The 16337-nt window shown below is 48.1% G+C and overlaps 1 protein-coding gene across 1 annotated transcript in view; it reads right to left on the minus strand.

Moving 5' to 3' along the window:
- Positions 1-10156, minus strand: part of HGFAC (HGF activator) — a 31528-nt gene extending 21372 nt beyond the window's left edge. Inside the window, exons 1-2 of the mRNA XM_083630575.1 lie at positions 9933-10156; positions 6068-6131 (exon numbers count right to left, since the gene is read on the minus strand). Of these exons, the coding sequence (XP_083486701.1) occupies positions 6068-6131; positions 9933-10001 (133 nt within the window). The 5' untranslated portion in view covers positions 10002-10156. The remainder of the gene's footprint in view (positions 1-6067; positions 6132-9932) is intronic.
- Between the last annotated feature and the right edge of the window lie 6181 nt (positions 10157-16337).

The raw sequence follows: 16337 nt of genomic DNA on the forward strand, positions 1-16337 counted from the left end.
AGTGCTGAACCCCCTGTTATGTACTGAGTTGAATAGGATCCAAACTGCAGCAGTCTGATTGGTCCTAGAACAATAGGATCCAAAAGGCAGCAGTCTGATTGGTCCTAGAACAACGCAGCAGTATGATTGGTTGGCAGGAACCACCCAATCATGCTCCAGATAGAAGTGAATCCACAACCTGATTGGCTTACAGTAGAATTCCGGAATTAGCCAATCATGTGCAGCCCATTGTGTAAATAATGTATATAAAGCAGATACTTTGAGGGGACATTCATTCATTCCTCCTCACCACTATGAGCTGAATAAAGAGCATGAAATCACTTTGCGACTCTGAGTATATTTCACTGGCGACGAGGATGGGATCCCGCTGAGCTGACTGCCACACACAGCACCGCAGCACCGCCACCTGCCGCACCGCTGCCTCGCACCGTGTATCCAGGCTTCAGCTCCGGGACACAAGGAACTCAGAATGGCAACCGACAGCAGCTTCTTGCCATTCAACCCAGCATCTGGAGACTGGGAAGCGTACGCCTCCCGTTTCACCTTCCTCCTAGAAGCCAAAGGGGTCACCGATGAAGAAGACGCCAAGAAGAGGGCAATATTCTTCAGCGTCTGCGGAGAGGAGACGTTTGAAATCGCCCGGGCTCTCCTTGCGCCTGAAGACGTTGCTACTGTTCCATACAAAACAATAATGGAACAGCTGAAGGGGCACTTTTCGCCACAGCCCTCAGTGGTGGCTCGTCGAAATGCCTTCTACGCAAAGCGGCAAGCCCCTGGGGAAACCATAACTGGGTTTGTGACCTCTCTCCGCCAAGCTGCCCGGTTCTGCAACTTCTCAGAGCTGGAGAACATGCTTCGTGACCGCCTCGTCGGTGGCCTGAAGGATGAGAAGCTGCAACGACGCCTCTACGCTAAGAAGGACCTAACGTTCCAGGTCGCTCTGGAGGAGGCCCTGGCAACGGAAGCTGCCGAGAGGTCGATGCAAGAGGCACGGCCGAGCCAGCCGTCCCAACCGAGGGTCCACCACAAAGACCTCACCGACGACTCAGGATCTGACAAGGAGGAGGTGCACCGAGTACAGCAGCGCACTCAAGCAGCCCACATACCACAGCTGCCTCGACGAGAAGGAGGGAACTGCGCAAGCTGCGGGGAAAGTCACGAGAGGAGGACCTGCCGTTTCCGCAACGCAGAGTGCAGGCAGTGCAGAAAATTGGGACACATCGCCCGGGTGTGTCGAGCTCGGCCCACCCGACGCCAGGCATCAGATGACCAATCCAAGAGCCCCAGGTCCCGGGGCCCAACACACCAAGGCAACTCGACGGAGCTCACGGACTTCCAGGTATACCAGTTGCCCCACCCCAACGTAGAGAAAATTTATGTAGAGGTACAGATAGAGGGGGCCCCATGCCGCATGGAGCTTGACACGGGTTCAACTCTATCCATAATCTCGGCAAGGACCTTAAGGAAACTGTGTCCTACTGGGGGTCCCAAACTCAGGCCGGCCCCATTCACCCTCCGGGACTTCCAGAAACGTAAGGTCCCCACAATGGGGGTGGGGACCTTCAGGGTGCAATACCGAGGGCGGACGCGGCAACTGGACTTGCTTGTGGTCAAGGGCCCCTACATTAGCTTACTGGGATTGGCATGGTTTGGACCACTGGGGCTAGCCGTCACCGGGGTGAACCACACAAGCTTACAAGTGGACGTGGATGCCATATGCAAGGAATTTCCGGGGGTTTTCGATGGGAAATTGGGACAGTATACGGGCCCCCCCATTGCTCTACAGCTTGACCCTGCAGTATGACCAGTCAGGCTCAAGGCCCGCCGGGTCCCATTCGCTCTGAAACCCCGTATAGACGAGGAATTGGACCGACTCGTGGAGCAAGGAGTGCTGGAGCCGGTGCCTAATGCCCCCTGGGAAACCCCAATCGTCACACCCGTCAAGCCTAATGGTTCGGTCCGCATCTGCGCAGACTACAAATGTACCATAAACAAGGCCCTCACAGCCCATGCATACCCAGTGCCAGTGGTCAGCCATGTCCTTGCCACCCTGGCTGGGTCGAAAATTTTTGGCAAGCTGGACTTGGCCCAAGCATATCAACAGCTGCCAGTAGATGAGGCCACAGCAGAGGCACAGACGATTGTGACGCACAGAGGAGCGTTCAGGGTAAAGCGGCTGCAATTCGGTGTCAGCGTGGCACCAGGCATATTCCAGAATCTAATGGACTCTCTCCTTAAAGGGATTCCTGGTGTCACCCCCTTCTTCGATGATGTGTTGATTGCCGGGCCCACACCAGAGGAGTTTGAGGACCGCCTCCGCACCGTTCTGCACCGTTTCCAGACGGCGGGTCTCAAGGTGAAGCGGGAAAAATGTCTACTAGGAGTGCCTCAGGTGGACTTTCTGGGATTTATGGTGGACGCAGAAGGGGTCCACCCGACTGGGGACAAGGTACGGGCCATTTGTGATGCCCCAGCGCCCAAGAACAAGACTGAACTTCAGGCCTTCTTGGGACTATTGAACTTTTACCATTCCTTCCTTCCCCACAAGGCGGCGGTAGCGGAGCCCCTACACAGACTCCTGGACAAGCGGGCCCCTTGGGTGTGGGGCCAGCGCCAGGAGGCCGCATTCCAGGCAGTCAAGGACTTGCTGGTCTCAAACTCGGTCTTGGCACACTTCGACGAGAGGCTGCCAGTGGTGCTAGCATGCGACGCCTCGCCCTATGGCATTGGCGCTGTCCTGGGACACCAACTCCCGGATGGAAGAGAGGTACCGGTGGCATACTTTTCCCAGACACTCAACGCAACCGAGCGGAACTACTCGCAAATCGACAAGGAGGGTCTGGCAATCGTGAAGGGAGTAAAAAAATTCCATGATTTCTTGTACGGGCGGCCCTTCACCGTGGTGACTGACCACAAGCTGTTGCTTGGCTTGTTTGCCCCCGAAAAGCAGACCCCCCAAGTGCTGTCTCCTCGCGTCCTCAGGTGGTCAATTTTCCTTGCCAGCTACCAGTATGCACTGATTCACCGCCCTGGGAAGGCGATGGGCCATGCAGATGCCCTCAGCAGGCTACCACTACCGGAAACAGGCCCTGACCCAGCACCTGCACAAGAGGTTATGAGCCTGGAGCTGCTTCCTGACCGCCCCATTCAGGCACAAGAAGTTGCACACCATTCCAAGAAAGATAGGGTCATCTCCCGGGTCCTGGACTGGGTGTGGAGGGGATGGCCCAGCAGCAGCCCCGGGCCAGAATTCGCCGGCTACACAACCTGCAGACATGAACTGTCGGCCCACAAGGGGTGCCTGTTATGGGGAAGCAGGGTCGTTGTTCCCCAGCCCCTCCGCAAAAGGGTCCTCACAGCCCTACACGAGACACACCCAGGGGTAGTAAGAATGAAGGCCCTTGCCAGGAGTTATGTGTGGTGGCCGGGGATCGACGGAGAGATAGAGGCCTGGGTCAAACACTGCCAGGCCTGCCAAGAATCCCGCCCAGATCCCCCAAGGGCCCCAGTCCAGTCCTGGGAGTCCGCCCGAGCACCATGGTCACGCCTGCATGTGGACTTCGCTGGCCCCTTTCAAGGGAAAACATTCTTCATAGTGGTGGACTCCTACACCAAATGGCTGGAAGTCGCACTGGTACCATCCACTTCTACGTCCGCAGCCATCCGGGTACTACGCAGGCTGTTTGCAACCCACGGGCTCCCTGACACTCTCGTCTCAGACAACGGGACTGCATTTACGTCAGGAGAATTCCAAACCTTCACAGCGCAGAACGCCATCCGCCACATCCGTTCGGCGCCATTCCACCCTGCCACCAATGGCCAAGCAGAACGCATGGTGCGGACCACCAAGGACACCCTTCGCTGCATGACGCAAGGGGATTGGGAGTACCGCCTTGCCACATTCCTTCTAGCACAGCACAGCACCCCCAGCTCAACGACTGGCCGGAGCCCCGCTGAACTACTAATGGGTCGGCGACTTGCAATCAGATTGGACCGCCTTCACCCCGACAGAGCTCAGGATGAGGTAGTGGTGGGGGAAGGCAGGAACCCCCGGACCTTCGAGGCCCAGGACCCAGTGTACGCAAAGAATTTTGGGGCAGGCCCTGCATGGGTACCCGCCACAGTCACCAGGGTCACTGGCCCCGTGTCGTATAAGGTGCTAACAGGGGCAATGCTGGCGCCGCCACTGTGACCAGATACGGCGACGATTCCCGGGAGAAAACCAGGAGGAGGAGGACAGGTCAGGGAACAGTGGGGCAGTGAGGCCCATAGAGCAGCAGGGGCAAGCAGGAGAGGCAGAATCAGTAAATACAGAGGGGACCCGTGAGGCCGAAAGGACACCGGAACCAGAACCACGACTGAGCGAGCCGGTTGCGCCAGACCAAACAGCCCTATCACAGCCAGCATCCTTGGAACACGAGCCAGAACCTGAACCCCGGACCAGGGAACACCCCAGGCCGCAACGCACACGTAGGCCGCCGGCGTACCTCGAGGACTATGAATGCGACCTCCCGGGCAGGACTGGAACTTAGAGGGGAGGGGTGTTATGTACTGAGTTGAATAGGATCCAAACTGCAGCAGTCTGATTGGTCCTAGAACAATAGGATCCAAAAGGCAGCAGTCTGATTGGTCCTAGAACAATAGGATTCAGAATGCAGCAGTCTGATTGGTCCTAGAACAATGCAGCAGTATGATTGGTTGGCAGGAACCACCCAATCATGCTCCAGATAGAAGTGAATCCACAACCTGATTGGCTTACAGTAGAATTCCGGAATTAGCCAATCATGTGCAGCCCATTGTGTAAATAATGTATATAAAGCAGATACTTTGAGGGGACATTCATTCATTCCTCCTCACCACTATGAGCTGAATAAAGAGCATGAAATCACTTTGCGACTCTGAGTATATTTCACCCCCCAAGGATGACATATATAAATGTCAAATATATAAAAGGATGTCACATAGAGGAGGGAGAAAGGTTGTTTTCTGCTGCTCCAGAGAAGCGGACACGGAGCAATGGATCCAAACTACAAGAAAGAAGATTCCACCTAAACATTAGGAAGAACTTCCTGACAGTAAGAGCTGTTCGACAGTGGAATTTGCTGCCAAGGAGTGCGGTGGAGTCTCCTTCTTTGGAGGTCTTTAAGCAGAGGCTTGACAACCATATGTCAGGAGTGCTCTGATGGTGTTTCCTGCTTGGCAGGGGGTTGGACTCGATGGCCCTTGTGGTCTCTTCCAACTCTATGATTCTATGATTCTATTCTATGACATTCGGGGCGGACCACACCCCTGCACCCCCCTTCCTATGCCCCTGGGTAGGAGTCTTGTTAGAATAAAGTATAAACTCAAACAAAAAAGCAGCCGGCCCCTGGCGCTCCACCCCCGCCCTCTGGGTGCCCCCTCCCCTCTGCATGGGCCTGGTTCCCAGCAATGCGTGTTCAGAAGTATGCTGCCTCCGACCTCCAAGAGCATAAATGATGAACCCTAATATTTTTCTAGTGAGTAAATGACAGTAGGAAGTTCATTATATTGGAGGGACTGCAGTATATTGGGCATATGTCGCCCACCGCCATGAGGTTCCTAGAAGCAGAGAGACTATCCATTTCCAAAGCCATGAATAATGTGGGCGAACCAGAGCTGGGAGCAGAACTGAGGAATGAAGCACTTTAAGTGAATTGAAGACCTCCTCAGCCCAGCCAGAGGTGCTGCAGACGAGAAGCAATGAGGGGGTCACCTTCCCATCCCTGCGAGGTCTTGGGGTGCCACTTTGTGGTGAGGAAGGCAAGGTTGCTGACCCCCTTCTCATATTGTGAGAACGAAGCAGGATGGCTCTCGCTGAGAATCCAGCTTCAGTTGCAACCAGTTTGCCGTATCAGTTCAGCTGGATCATGGAAGTAACCCTTGGAATCACATCTTGGAATCCATCTTGGAAGCCATCCAGTGAGCAATTTTACATGCTGTGAAAGCAAGCTAGGAAGGAAGGAAGGAAGGAAGGAAGGAAGGAAGGAAGGAAGGAAGGAAGGAAGGCTTAGTTTGTTTGTGAGGCACATTAAAGCATCTTTGGTACCTCTGGAGTGATGAACTTCATGTCTGGATTCTCCTGGCTCAGTACCAGAACTGTTCCTTCCTTCCTACAAATAAAACAATGAAGAACAAGTTTGCTTTTCCACTTTTAAGATCGAGAATGTACAATTTAGTGATCACCTTCCCCTTGTTGCTAAGCTTTCCCTGAACTGGCAGCCGGAGGCTCATAGACATGCGACTCAGATGGTAACCAACGAATCTTTCCAAGTAAGAGGAATCAAATGGTCGGAGACACAGGCTCAAAGGTACCTGGAATTCTTTCAAAAAGAAATCCTCGGGCCCCATCCCAACATAGGCTCTGCCTCAGACGAGCATAGCATAGTATTGAAGCGCTTCTACCATCATATGACTGATCTTACGTCCTTCTTCAGGTTACCACCCAAAAATTTAAATCGAAACGAGTATACTTACGGTGCTCCCTGGTATAATTCTCAGTGCAAACAAGCAAGACAGCGCCTCCGTGCTATATATAATGCATACAAGACCTCCGATGCATCTACTCTGCCAGCTAGCTATGCACAAGCCAAGCAAGTTTACAAACGCACGCAGAAAATTGCCAAGCGTGAGTGGCAACATAATCGTTGGCAGGCTTTGATTACTGCTTCAAAACCACACAGATCCAGGGAATTCTGGTCTTTGATTAACAGAAGGGGGAGGAATTCCCCAAGGGCAGTCATCTCTGCACCGACATGGGAACGGTTCCTGAAGAAATGCTTCTCACAGGCAGATGCTCCCTCCGACCATCTGATGCACCTGTTTACCCACCTACCTATTTGGCCTCCCACCGATCCTGACGAAATAGCCAAGTTAATAGCTCAGCTGAAACCGTGCAAAGCCCCTGGGCCCGACCTGATCCCTGCTGAAGCCATCAAACTACACCCACAATGGTGGGCCGGCATCTTGGCCAAAACCTTCGATGCAATCAACGCTTCCGGTCTCATCCCCAAAATATGGAAGGAGGCCATTATTGTACCAATTCATAAAAAAGGTTCTCCAACGGAGCCGGAAAACTAACATCAGCCTCCTTTCGATCATAGGGAAAATTTATGCCAGCTTTTTGATGACTAAATTATTGCGATGGGTAGATGAGGCTAACCAGATTGGCCATGAACAAGCAGGGTTCAGAACTAAACGCTCTACAACCGATCATGCGATAGTTCTTTATCATCTGGCACGGAAGTGCTCCTCCCCCCCCCCCCCGGGGCTACCTCTGTGCTGCCTTCTTAGATCTAAAGGCAGCCTTTGACAGCGTTCCTAGAAATATTCTTTGGGAGAAACTTGCGAAACAGGGCATTGATAGAAGACTCTTATGGCTCATAAGCCAGCTCCACGAAGGTACCCTTGCCAGAGTGAGATTCACTCCAGCGGGCGACCTTACAAATTCGATACCAATAAACAAGGGAGTGCGCCAAGGATGTATATTGGCTCCCTGCCTATTCAACCTATTCATCAGCGACATGCGAGCACCCCTAGTCAACTCATCTCCAAGTACACACGCGCCTAGACTAGCGGATTACCGCTGCCCACTCCTTTTATATGCGGACGACGCGGTAATTCTATCTTATACACGTGTTGGACTAACCAGAGCTCTGAAGATCTTTGCCACGTATTGTCAACTCAATCAATTAACCATCAACCATGCCAAGTCCAAGATTCTGATCTTCTCCAGAAGCCGGAGATTATACAAATGGAAGCTTGGTGGAGCAAAAATAGAGCAAGTCCTAAAATTTCAATACCTAGGAGTTATTTTTCAATACAATTTGGGGTGGAAAGCTCAAATTCAACACCTACTTAATAAGGCCAAAACCTTGTCATATGCGCTCCTCCGATTCTTCTTTTCGGACGGAGCTTTGCATGTTCCCTCGGCCCTAAAGGTGTTCAAGGCAAAAGTGGTTGCCGTGCTTGCTTATGCTGCCCCGCTCTGGGCCGTGATGACAGATCTTGCTCCCCTTGAGACTCTGCAAAGCCAATTCCTACGTCGGCTCCTAATGCTCCCCCTGTGTGTAAGCAACGCAGCCATGCGACTAGAATTGAAGGTCGCATCCTTAGAAACTTGCCTGTGGAAGCAAGTCTTCAATTACTGGTTATCATTGTGGCATAGATTACCAAACCATTACCTTGTCCAATGCTTATGGCGAGATGAATTCTCTAGCCTTTGGACTAGTAGAATTCATGCCAAACTCCTGAGTTATGGAATCTCTCCCTCAGATTCCCTAAAACTAGACCAAATCACTGCTCAAAGACTGATCCGCCAAAGACTGGATGACATCGATTTACAGCGAAATTATACGCTGGGGGGAGGTGTTTGTTCGCCCCAGAACATTGGTATCACTTTAACTTACTGCGTTCCATCATACCTTTCCTCCCTTTCGACTGTTGCCCATAGACTGGCCTTCACCAAAGCGAGGTTTAACGTTTTTCCCTCCAATGTCCTGAGACATAGGTTCTCAAAGGGCCAAGCCCCCGCCGTGTGCGAATGTGATAAGGTGACGCCGGAGTCGCTCCAGCACATTATGTTCACTTGCCCCTTGTTCAATGTGCCACGGGCAAATTTGTTGGGATCAATCATACAGAAACTAGAGGGTACCCCACCAAAATTCCACCTTGCCCAAATCTTGCAGGACAAGGATACCCACACGACCCTGAAGGTGGCTAGGTTCCTGGTTGCTGTCCTTTCCCAAAAGCGACGCCAAGGAGCACTACAAGCAAATTAAGGCGTAGTATGCCTTTTCATTTTATAGTATTTTATTGTTATAGTGGTGTTTTAGCGATTGTTTTTTTTATTTCCTTACGGCACAAGCTGTTATTTAGGTGTTGTTTTTACCTGTATGGGCCTATGGCTGTAATAAATTTCTCAATCAAGTTTGCTTTTATAGAGGATTTTATCAATACAAAGTTCCTATCGGCAGAAGAGCAGCCAGGGATTGCCTTTTAAAAACAACTGAATCACCTGAGGCAGCAACCTATGGCAGCTTTTAGTTTCTGCCTTTCTCTCACATACATAAACCTTGTTCTAGGCCTATTAATACATTTGGGAATGCATTGCAGTTGGGAGCCCTGTTCAACATCTATATAAAGACTTGGATGAAGGATTTGAGGGGATGATCCTATAATTTGCACATGACACCAAACAAGAAGGGATGGCAAATGCCACAGAAGACAGAACAAGGATTCAAGATGACATTTACAGATTGGGGAACTGAGCCCAAACTAACAAAATGAATTTCAGTAGGGGCAAATGTTATACACTTAGGCACAAACAAACAACTGCACAAATATAAGATGAGGGGCACCTTGCTTGCCAGTAGTACACGTGATAAGGGTCTTAGTAGGCCACAATCTTAACATGAGTCGACAGGGGGATACAGTGGCAAAAAAAAGCTAATATTATTCTAGGTTGCATGAAGAATAGCATCAAGGGAAGAAATAGTCCTGCTCTCTTCTGCCTTGGTCAGGCCCCACCTGGATTACTGTGTCCAGTTCAGGGCACCACAATTTAAGAAGGATAGTGACAAACTGGAAGGTGTGCAAAGGATGCTTTAGCTGACATTCCTGCAGTGCAGGGGGTTGGACTAGGTGACCCTCAGGTACATCCCAACTCTACAATTCTATGGAAGTCCTCCTTGAGTCTATGCTCTGGCCTCCAGTTTCAGGGGGGGGGGGCATGCTTAAGGTTCTTTGCTGCACTTTTTAAATGCATTGTACACCAGTGCCAAAACACGTTTCCATTTCGGGACATTTACAGCACATTTACCAAGGAGTATGTTCTTTAAATATTGGTGGGGCATACTTCTAAACAAGCAGGTTTATGATAATGTTGTGGGAAGAAGATGAAGAGGCACACTTACCATTCGCTCAGGAGCACTGCTTAACGCCAAAGAGAGGGTAACAACCATGGAGCAAATGTAGACTTTCATATTTCACCTTTTTATTTCTATTTTCTTTTCTTCTTTTGCAACTCCCTGTAATTTTCCTGGAGGAGTGGGCCTTCCAGTGTCTGAAAATCCAGAGTGGGAAGTCTAATCAACATTGGGGCTTATGGAAACCCCCTGCGTTAGAGAGTATGTTTGACTTTTTAAGCAATCACTCGTTCAGCAATGTTAATAAGTAATGTGTTTGTGTACTGAGGTAAATATTGGTTTCAGAAACATTTCAGGGAAAGCACACACAAAAAGTAGGCCCAAGGATGGACTAAATATGCCGCATCCTGAATTTGGGTTAAGAATTTGGGTTAGTTCCCGTTTGGGCTGATTAATATTTTCCCAAAGTTTCCATGCCTTTCCCTTACTTGTCATACTCCAGAATAACCAGAATAACCAGCAGTGAACAGGAAATCTGGACTGGTATTTAGATCTCCAGGTTTTTGAATGGAGCTCATGCCAAATCTATGAGAGTCTATCCTTATTTATTTATTTATTTATTTAGCACCTCATCCATAGATCTCAGGCCAGTTCAGTTGAGAAAAACACAAAATACATAATAGATAATTCAGGAGAGAAACAATTGGGTCCAAGTACTGACATTCCAATGTGTTGTGAAATCTATTTTACTTTGTTTTTTTTCCCTTTACAACAGGCTTCCTCCACCTCGACCCTCCACATGTTTTGAGACTACAATTCCCAGCATCCCTGACCACTGGTCCTACTAGCTAGGGATCATGGGAGTTGTAGGCCAAAAACATCTGGAGGGCCAAGGTTGAGGAAGCCTGCTTTACAATGAAAATGGATTTAATGGTGGAGGTGAACTCCTGTTTGGAAGGCAGACGGATGACATTCGTAGATGGTTTCAATGTCACAGTTACAGTTTACGTAGCAAAGATTCAGGTTTGGTCTTTTCTCTTTATTGGGTTAGGGTGGTAATCAGAACTCGAACGCATCGCTTTTATTAGGGCATCAGACCAAGCTTGGTCCCAGTGGGACATTGGGATGCCTTGGAACACTTTCCCTTGTGGAGATTGGTGACTCCACTGAGTTTGTTGGTGGCGTCAAGGAAGGAACCTGTGGTGTTGGAGTCCATGCAGTGGTGGCCCATCGGGGGTTTGGTTCTCTGGACTTTGCTCAAGCTGATGCCCAGGTGCAGCCAGAAAAGACTTTTGCTTCACCCATCGCCACAGCATTGCATTTGAGCAGAAACCAGACATTGCTCTCCTTCACAGGAGACAGCCTGCTTCTTCCTCCAACTTCTAGCTTACACCCACCCACCTCTCAGCCCTGGCCTTTGTCTTTTCCTAACTCACTACCAGCGAGTTGAGGGAGGGTGGCCCACCCAGGCCCACCCATTTGCTTTCTGGCATGGAGCACTTCTTTTGTAACCGTATTGCCCCATTCTCAGAAGGCCATTACCATTACTTGTCTGGCTAGTTCAATAAGCCTTGCTTAGATTTTAACACTTGCTGGATCCAGGAATTAGAAGGGTCTCGACATACAACTTACTCCCTTGCCCCCCACAACTCATAACATTATTATTTAACTAGAAAGCACTGTGAAGGTATTTGAGCCATGCAGTTTGTGGGTGAATGGCCTCACAATCACAATCTCCACCATGAATTGTTGAATTATTATTATTTTTAACCTCATAATAATAAGTTCAGGCAGTGAGGTGACTCCATCCCAGGATGGCAAAGGCATGTGGGAAATAGAGAAAGTTTCAGTAAGGTGCTTCATCTTTTCCATGTGCCGGTAAGAAAGGAACAAGAGGCCATTCTAGACTTGTAGCTCCACAGCAGGTTCCTGAAGATTCTGCATGAAGATTCTAGATTTGGACATCTTCCCCTACAGTCCCTCTTGCACCTGTGTCTTAGTTTGCTAGGACTTAGCTATCTGCAAAAGCACTGGCGCAGGGAGGGTAATGTCTGCAGGGTTGTGGATCAAACCTGAGTTTTCTCAAATAATACACAGCTAGACTTCTGAGTGGAATTTTTGGTGTTGGTTTTTTTTTTGAAAAATATATATATTGTAAATGCACCCACTTTTGAAATTCTGCCAACCAAGTTGAAGGAGTTTAGAATAAACTCATTTGCACTTTATTCAGGGTTACATTTTTAGATGTACTAGAGTTTCTGCTTTTCCACCCACGTTGTTCATTAGCATATTAGACACCCCCACGACATGTTTCCAATAGGTTTACAGCTTTAAAAGCAAAGGAAGAAAGCTCTGACGATAGATTTGAGTAGGCTGCAGCCTCCTCTGCCACCCCGAGGGAGTTCACATTTTAGTCGTAAATTAAATATCTCCCTTTCTACAGAGCTGTTGACCCCAATAGGTTGTTTTCAGCAAGATCAAACGGTAAGTCAAGTGAAAGGAGTCTGTGACTGTTGCGTAGGGAAATTCCCCTTTTACGAAGGAGCCATCAGCTGAACACATAACATGACAATCTGTAGGAGGTGAAGCCTGAAAGACATACAAGAGGCAGGCTATATTCCTGCCTTAATTCCACATCAAGGATTTAGAATAGCTTCATATACTAGTGATGATTATTTTTTGCAGATCCTGGCCCGGTTCAACACAGATCCAGCTGCCCTCTGCAATACAAATGTAATTGTTTTATCCCTGTTGGTACATGAAAAGACTCAAATGCATATTCACCACATTTTTAATAAATGGGGTTTTGTAACCTATTTACAAAATTTCCAATGGAAAGTGACTTGCAAAACAAAGAAAGAAATCCCTAGCAGAGCAGAACAACTGACCATGTGGAAACATCCTCATAACCCCTTGAGAAAATCAGAAGCAGTGCTGGTGGAGGTAATGGACACCTGGCTCTTCAAAGGAGGGGAGTAGAGCCTTTTAGAGTATCCCAAGAGTTGTTAGTTTGAACTGCCCCACTATCAGACCCACATGTAGCATTTGCCTCAGTGTCGCTTGATGAATGAAATCAAGAGGGAAAGCTCATAGAGGGTCCCACGAAAAAAGGAGGTGAGCAGCAGGGGGGCCAGATTCTCAAGCAGAAGGTCAACAGGACCAGACCGCTGCTGACACTACTGCAGACGGAAGAAAAGAGAGCCAAACCTCAAGGAAGCAGCTGTTAAAGAGAGCCAGTGTGGTGTAGTGGTTAAGAGCGATAGACTCGTAATCTGGGGAGTCGGGTTCGCGTCTCCGCTCCTCCACATGCAGCTGCATGAAGTCTCTCAGCCCCACTCACCTCACGGGGTGTTTGTTTTGGGGGAGGAAGGGAAAGGAGAATGTTAGCCGCTTGGAGACTCCTTCGGGTAGTGATAAAGCGGGATATCAAATCCAAACTCTTCTTCTTCTTCTTCTTAAAGTATTTTCCCTGTAGCCCATGTTTGTTCTTGACTACAGCTTGTGGTGGGACGCGGGTGGCGCTGTGGGTTAAACCACTGAGCCTAGGGCTTGCCGATCAGAAGGTCGGTGGTTCGAATCCCCGTGACGGGGTGAGCTCCCGTTGCTCGGTCCCTGCTCCTGCCAACCTAGCAGTTTGAAAGCACGTCAAAGTGCAAGTAGATAAATAGGTACCGCTCCGGCGGGAAGGTAAACGGTGTTTCCGTGTGCTGCTCTGGTTCGCCAGAAGCGGCTTAGTCATGCTGGCCACATGACCCGGAAGCTGTACGCCAGCTCCCTTGGCCAGTAAAGCAAGATGAGCGCCGCAACCCCAGAGTCGGCCACGACTGGACCGGCGTCCCTTTACCTTTTTATTCTCCATTATACCCCAATTACAGGCCAACCCCTTTCTCCAAATCCTGCCTTTTTTGTTGTTTAGTCGTGTCCGACTCTTCGAGACCCCATGGACCAGAGCACGCCAGGCACTCCTGTCTTCCACTGCCTCCCACAGTTTGGTCAAACAATTCTATGATTCTATGTTGGTAGCTTCAAGAACACTGTCCAACCATCTCGTCCTTGTCTAATGGGCAATATACTTTCTAATCCAGGAAAATCAGGATCTGAAGAGCTCACTAGCTTTTCCTGACCTATAATGTAAGCAAGTTGTTTTCATTTTGTCCCGCTCGTACATATAGCATAGCTTGGGAGCTCAGTACTCAAAGGAATGTCTCTTTCCAAATGAATTTAGGGATGAGAGGAATCCTGTTATGTACTGAAGTTCTCACCCTGGGCCAGCAGGGTTTTCACTCAGGTCCACATATGCAAATAAGGGATCGAAAGTGACGTTCAGTGATTGGATAGTTACAGAAAGTGTTACAGTTGCATTGTAGTGGAGCTCTATATAAGCAGGCTGGCTGAACCCTTCAGTTCAGTTCTGTTCTGGCCTGTGAATAAACAAGAGGTGTGTCGTCTGATAATGTTCACCCACAACTTAACAAATCCACTGAATTTCTTTCAGTCCGTCCATTCAACCCCCATTGCGACATCTACTCTGCCTGTGGAAACTATTTGCCTCAGTTTTATACAAAAAAACCATTTTTTAAAAAAAGAAAAAACATGAACACATTATGAATCCAGAAACTGCTTTGTAATATACATTATTTAAATATCCACTGATGTACACAGGTGCCTATTCGTTTTTCTTCTTTCTGAAGTGTTTGTTCCCAAAGGCAGCCTCTGTGCACCAGGACTGCATTTCTACCCACGGCCAATGAGAAATAAATCCCACTGCACTCTGTGAGGTTTACTCTTGAGTAAGTGGGATTAGAATTTCAGCCTTAATTTCCTTCCTATTGCAGATTTTAAAAACCAATGTAATGAATCACTCCTCATAGTTCTTTTCACATAGAAAGAACAGGAAAGACTAAAAGATTTAATATTACTTTAATATCATACAAGCAGATTACATGATCATTCGTATATTACACTGTAGACTGATTCCTTAGCATCATTATAACAAGATGTTGTGCTCTTAATTAAGCTAAACTGAATTCTTGTTTTACACACACAACTGGATTAATTCTGAAGCTCAAATTGCATTTCTTATTTCTTACTTCAAACAAAACAAAATTAGTATTTTAAAATAACTGATTTATGTAAGTTGTAATAATAATATATCACTGTAAAGAAAAAAATGGACCATAATTTTTGAAAAGTGATGGAAAATCTGATATTTAAATTACAGCTATTTCCCAATGACAGATTTTTACTACTCAAATTCCAAATGAAAATTTAAGATTAAGACACTAATGTTTTCCTTTATCCGATGTCCAGAAGAATACACTGATGTGGCAAGATCAACACTGGCTATGCAACTCACACAGCTGGATTCCCACCACCAGCCATGGGTCTGTTCTGACAGCTTCCTGTAACATTTTCCTGTAAAAAATTTCAGCTGAATTGTATAATGAAAGTGTTTCCATATTTACATATGCTTCTCATGCTACATATACACACCAACCAAGTATAAGGAGACGACAACTGGTGATTTCACCTCAAACAGGGGCTCCTACATCCTACCACACCACCACAATGAGTGTACAGGCAGCAACCGTTTTAGACACGTCCAATATGTGCACGACTGTGCATGTGCGCATTGTGCCAAACCTGGAAATGACCCAAAAAGTCACATAAAGGGGCAAAACAGGGGCAAAATGGGGTGTTTGCAGGCTTTTTCAATGGTGTCTCAAATACATGCAATTTCACTTTGAACGTGTGGTGCCTGGGAATGTAACCCGTGTGTAAATTGGGAGTTGGCTGTCCCTATCTCAGCTAGAAGAAAGCATCTCCACAGTCTGCATTACTTTCTGCCCATTCTATGGAACCACAATGTTGTCATTGTTTGTCCCACTTAAGTGATTGTAGCCAGGAAAATGGTGCACACAATGGGCCAGGATTTCACCAATCTTCTCTTCCCGCTTCACTTTGGGAGCAACTCCTAAGGCCTTCTCTTCTACTGATAAAACTTCCAGTCCGGAGGTACAGAATTTCTCCATACTAGTTTCTGAGGGCCTTCTATGTCCTGATACAGCACAGAGTAATTTCAGAATTATAAATCCTGGGATGGGGGCCTTTGGCCTTACAGATGTTGCTGGACTCTGTAGCTCATCAGCCAGAGTCAGCATGACCAATGGTCAGGGATGACCATTGTAGCTCAACAACACTGAGAGCCACATGATCCTCATGCCCATCTTGGACTGCCTAGTTTGTATTAAAATTGTCTCCTTTGCCAGCCTCAACTTGTAATGAAAAATACTCTGTGGATTGACAGTGGAGACAAGATATATGCATTTTTCCATGTTTGTTTGTTATGTAGCGCAAAAAAGCTTTCGTAAGATAAGATATTGAACTAGGGCAGGAATAGATATCCTGGACTATTATATTCAACTTCCATGCTGGTGATCCTATGTACTTTTC

Source organism: Podarcis filfolensis (assembly GCF_964270895.1).
Source record: "Podarcis filfolensis genome assembly, chromosome: 9".
Taxonomy (NCBI): domain Eukaryota; kingdom Metazoa; phylum Chordata; class Lepidosauria; order Squamata; family Lacertidae; genus Podarcis; species Podarcis filfolensis.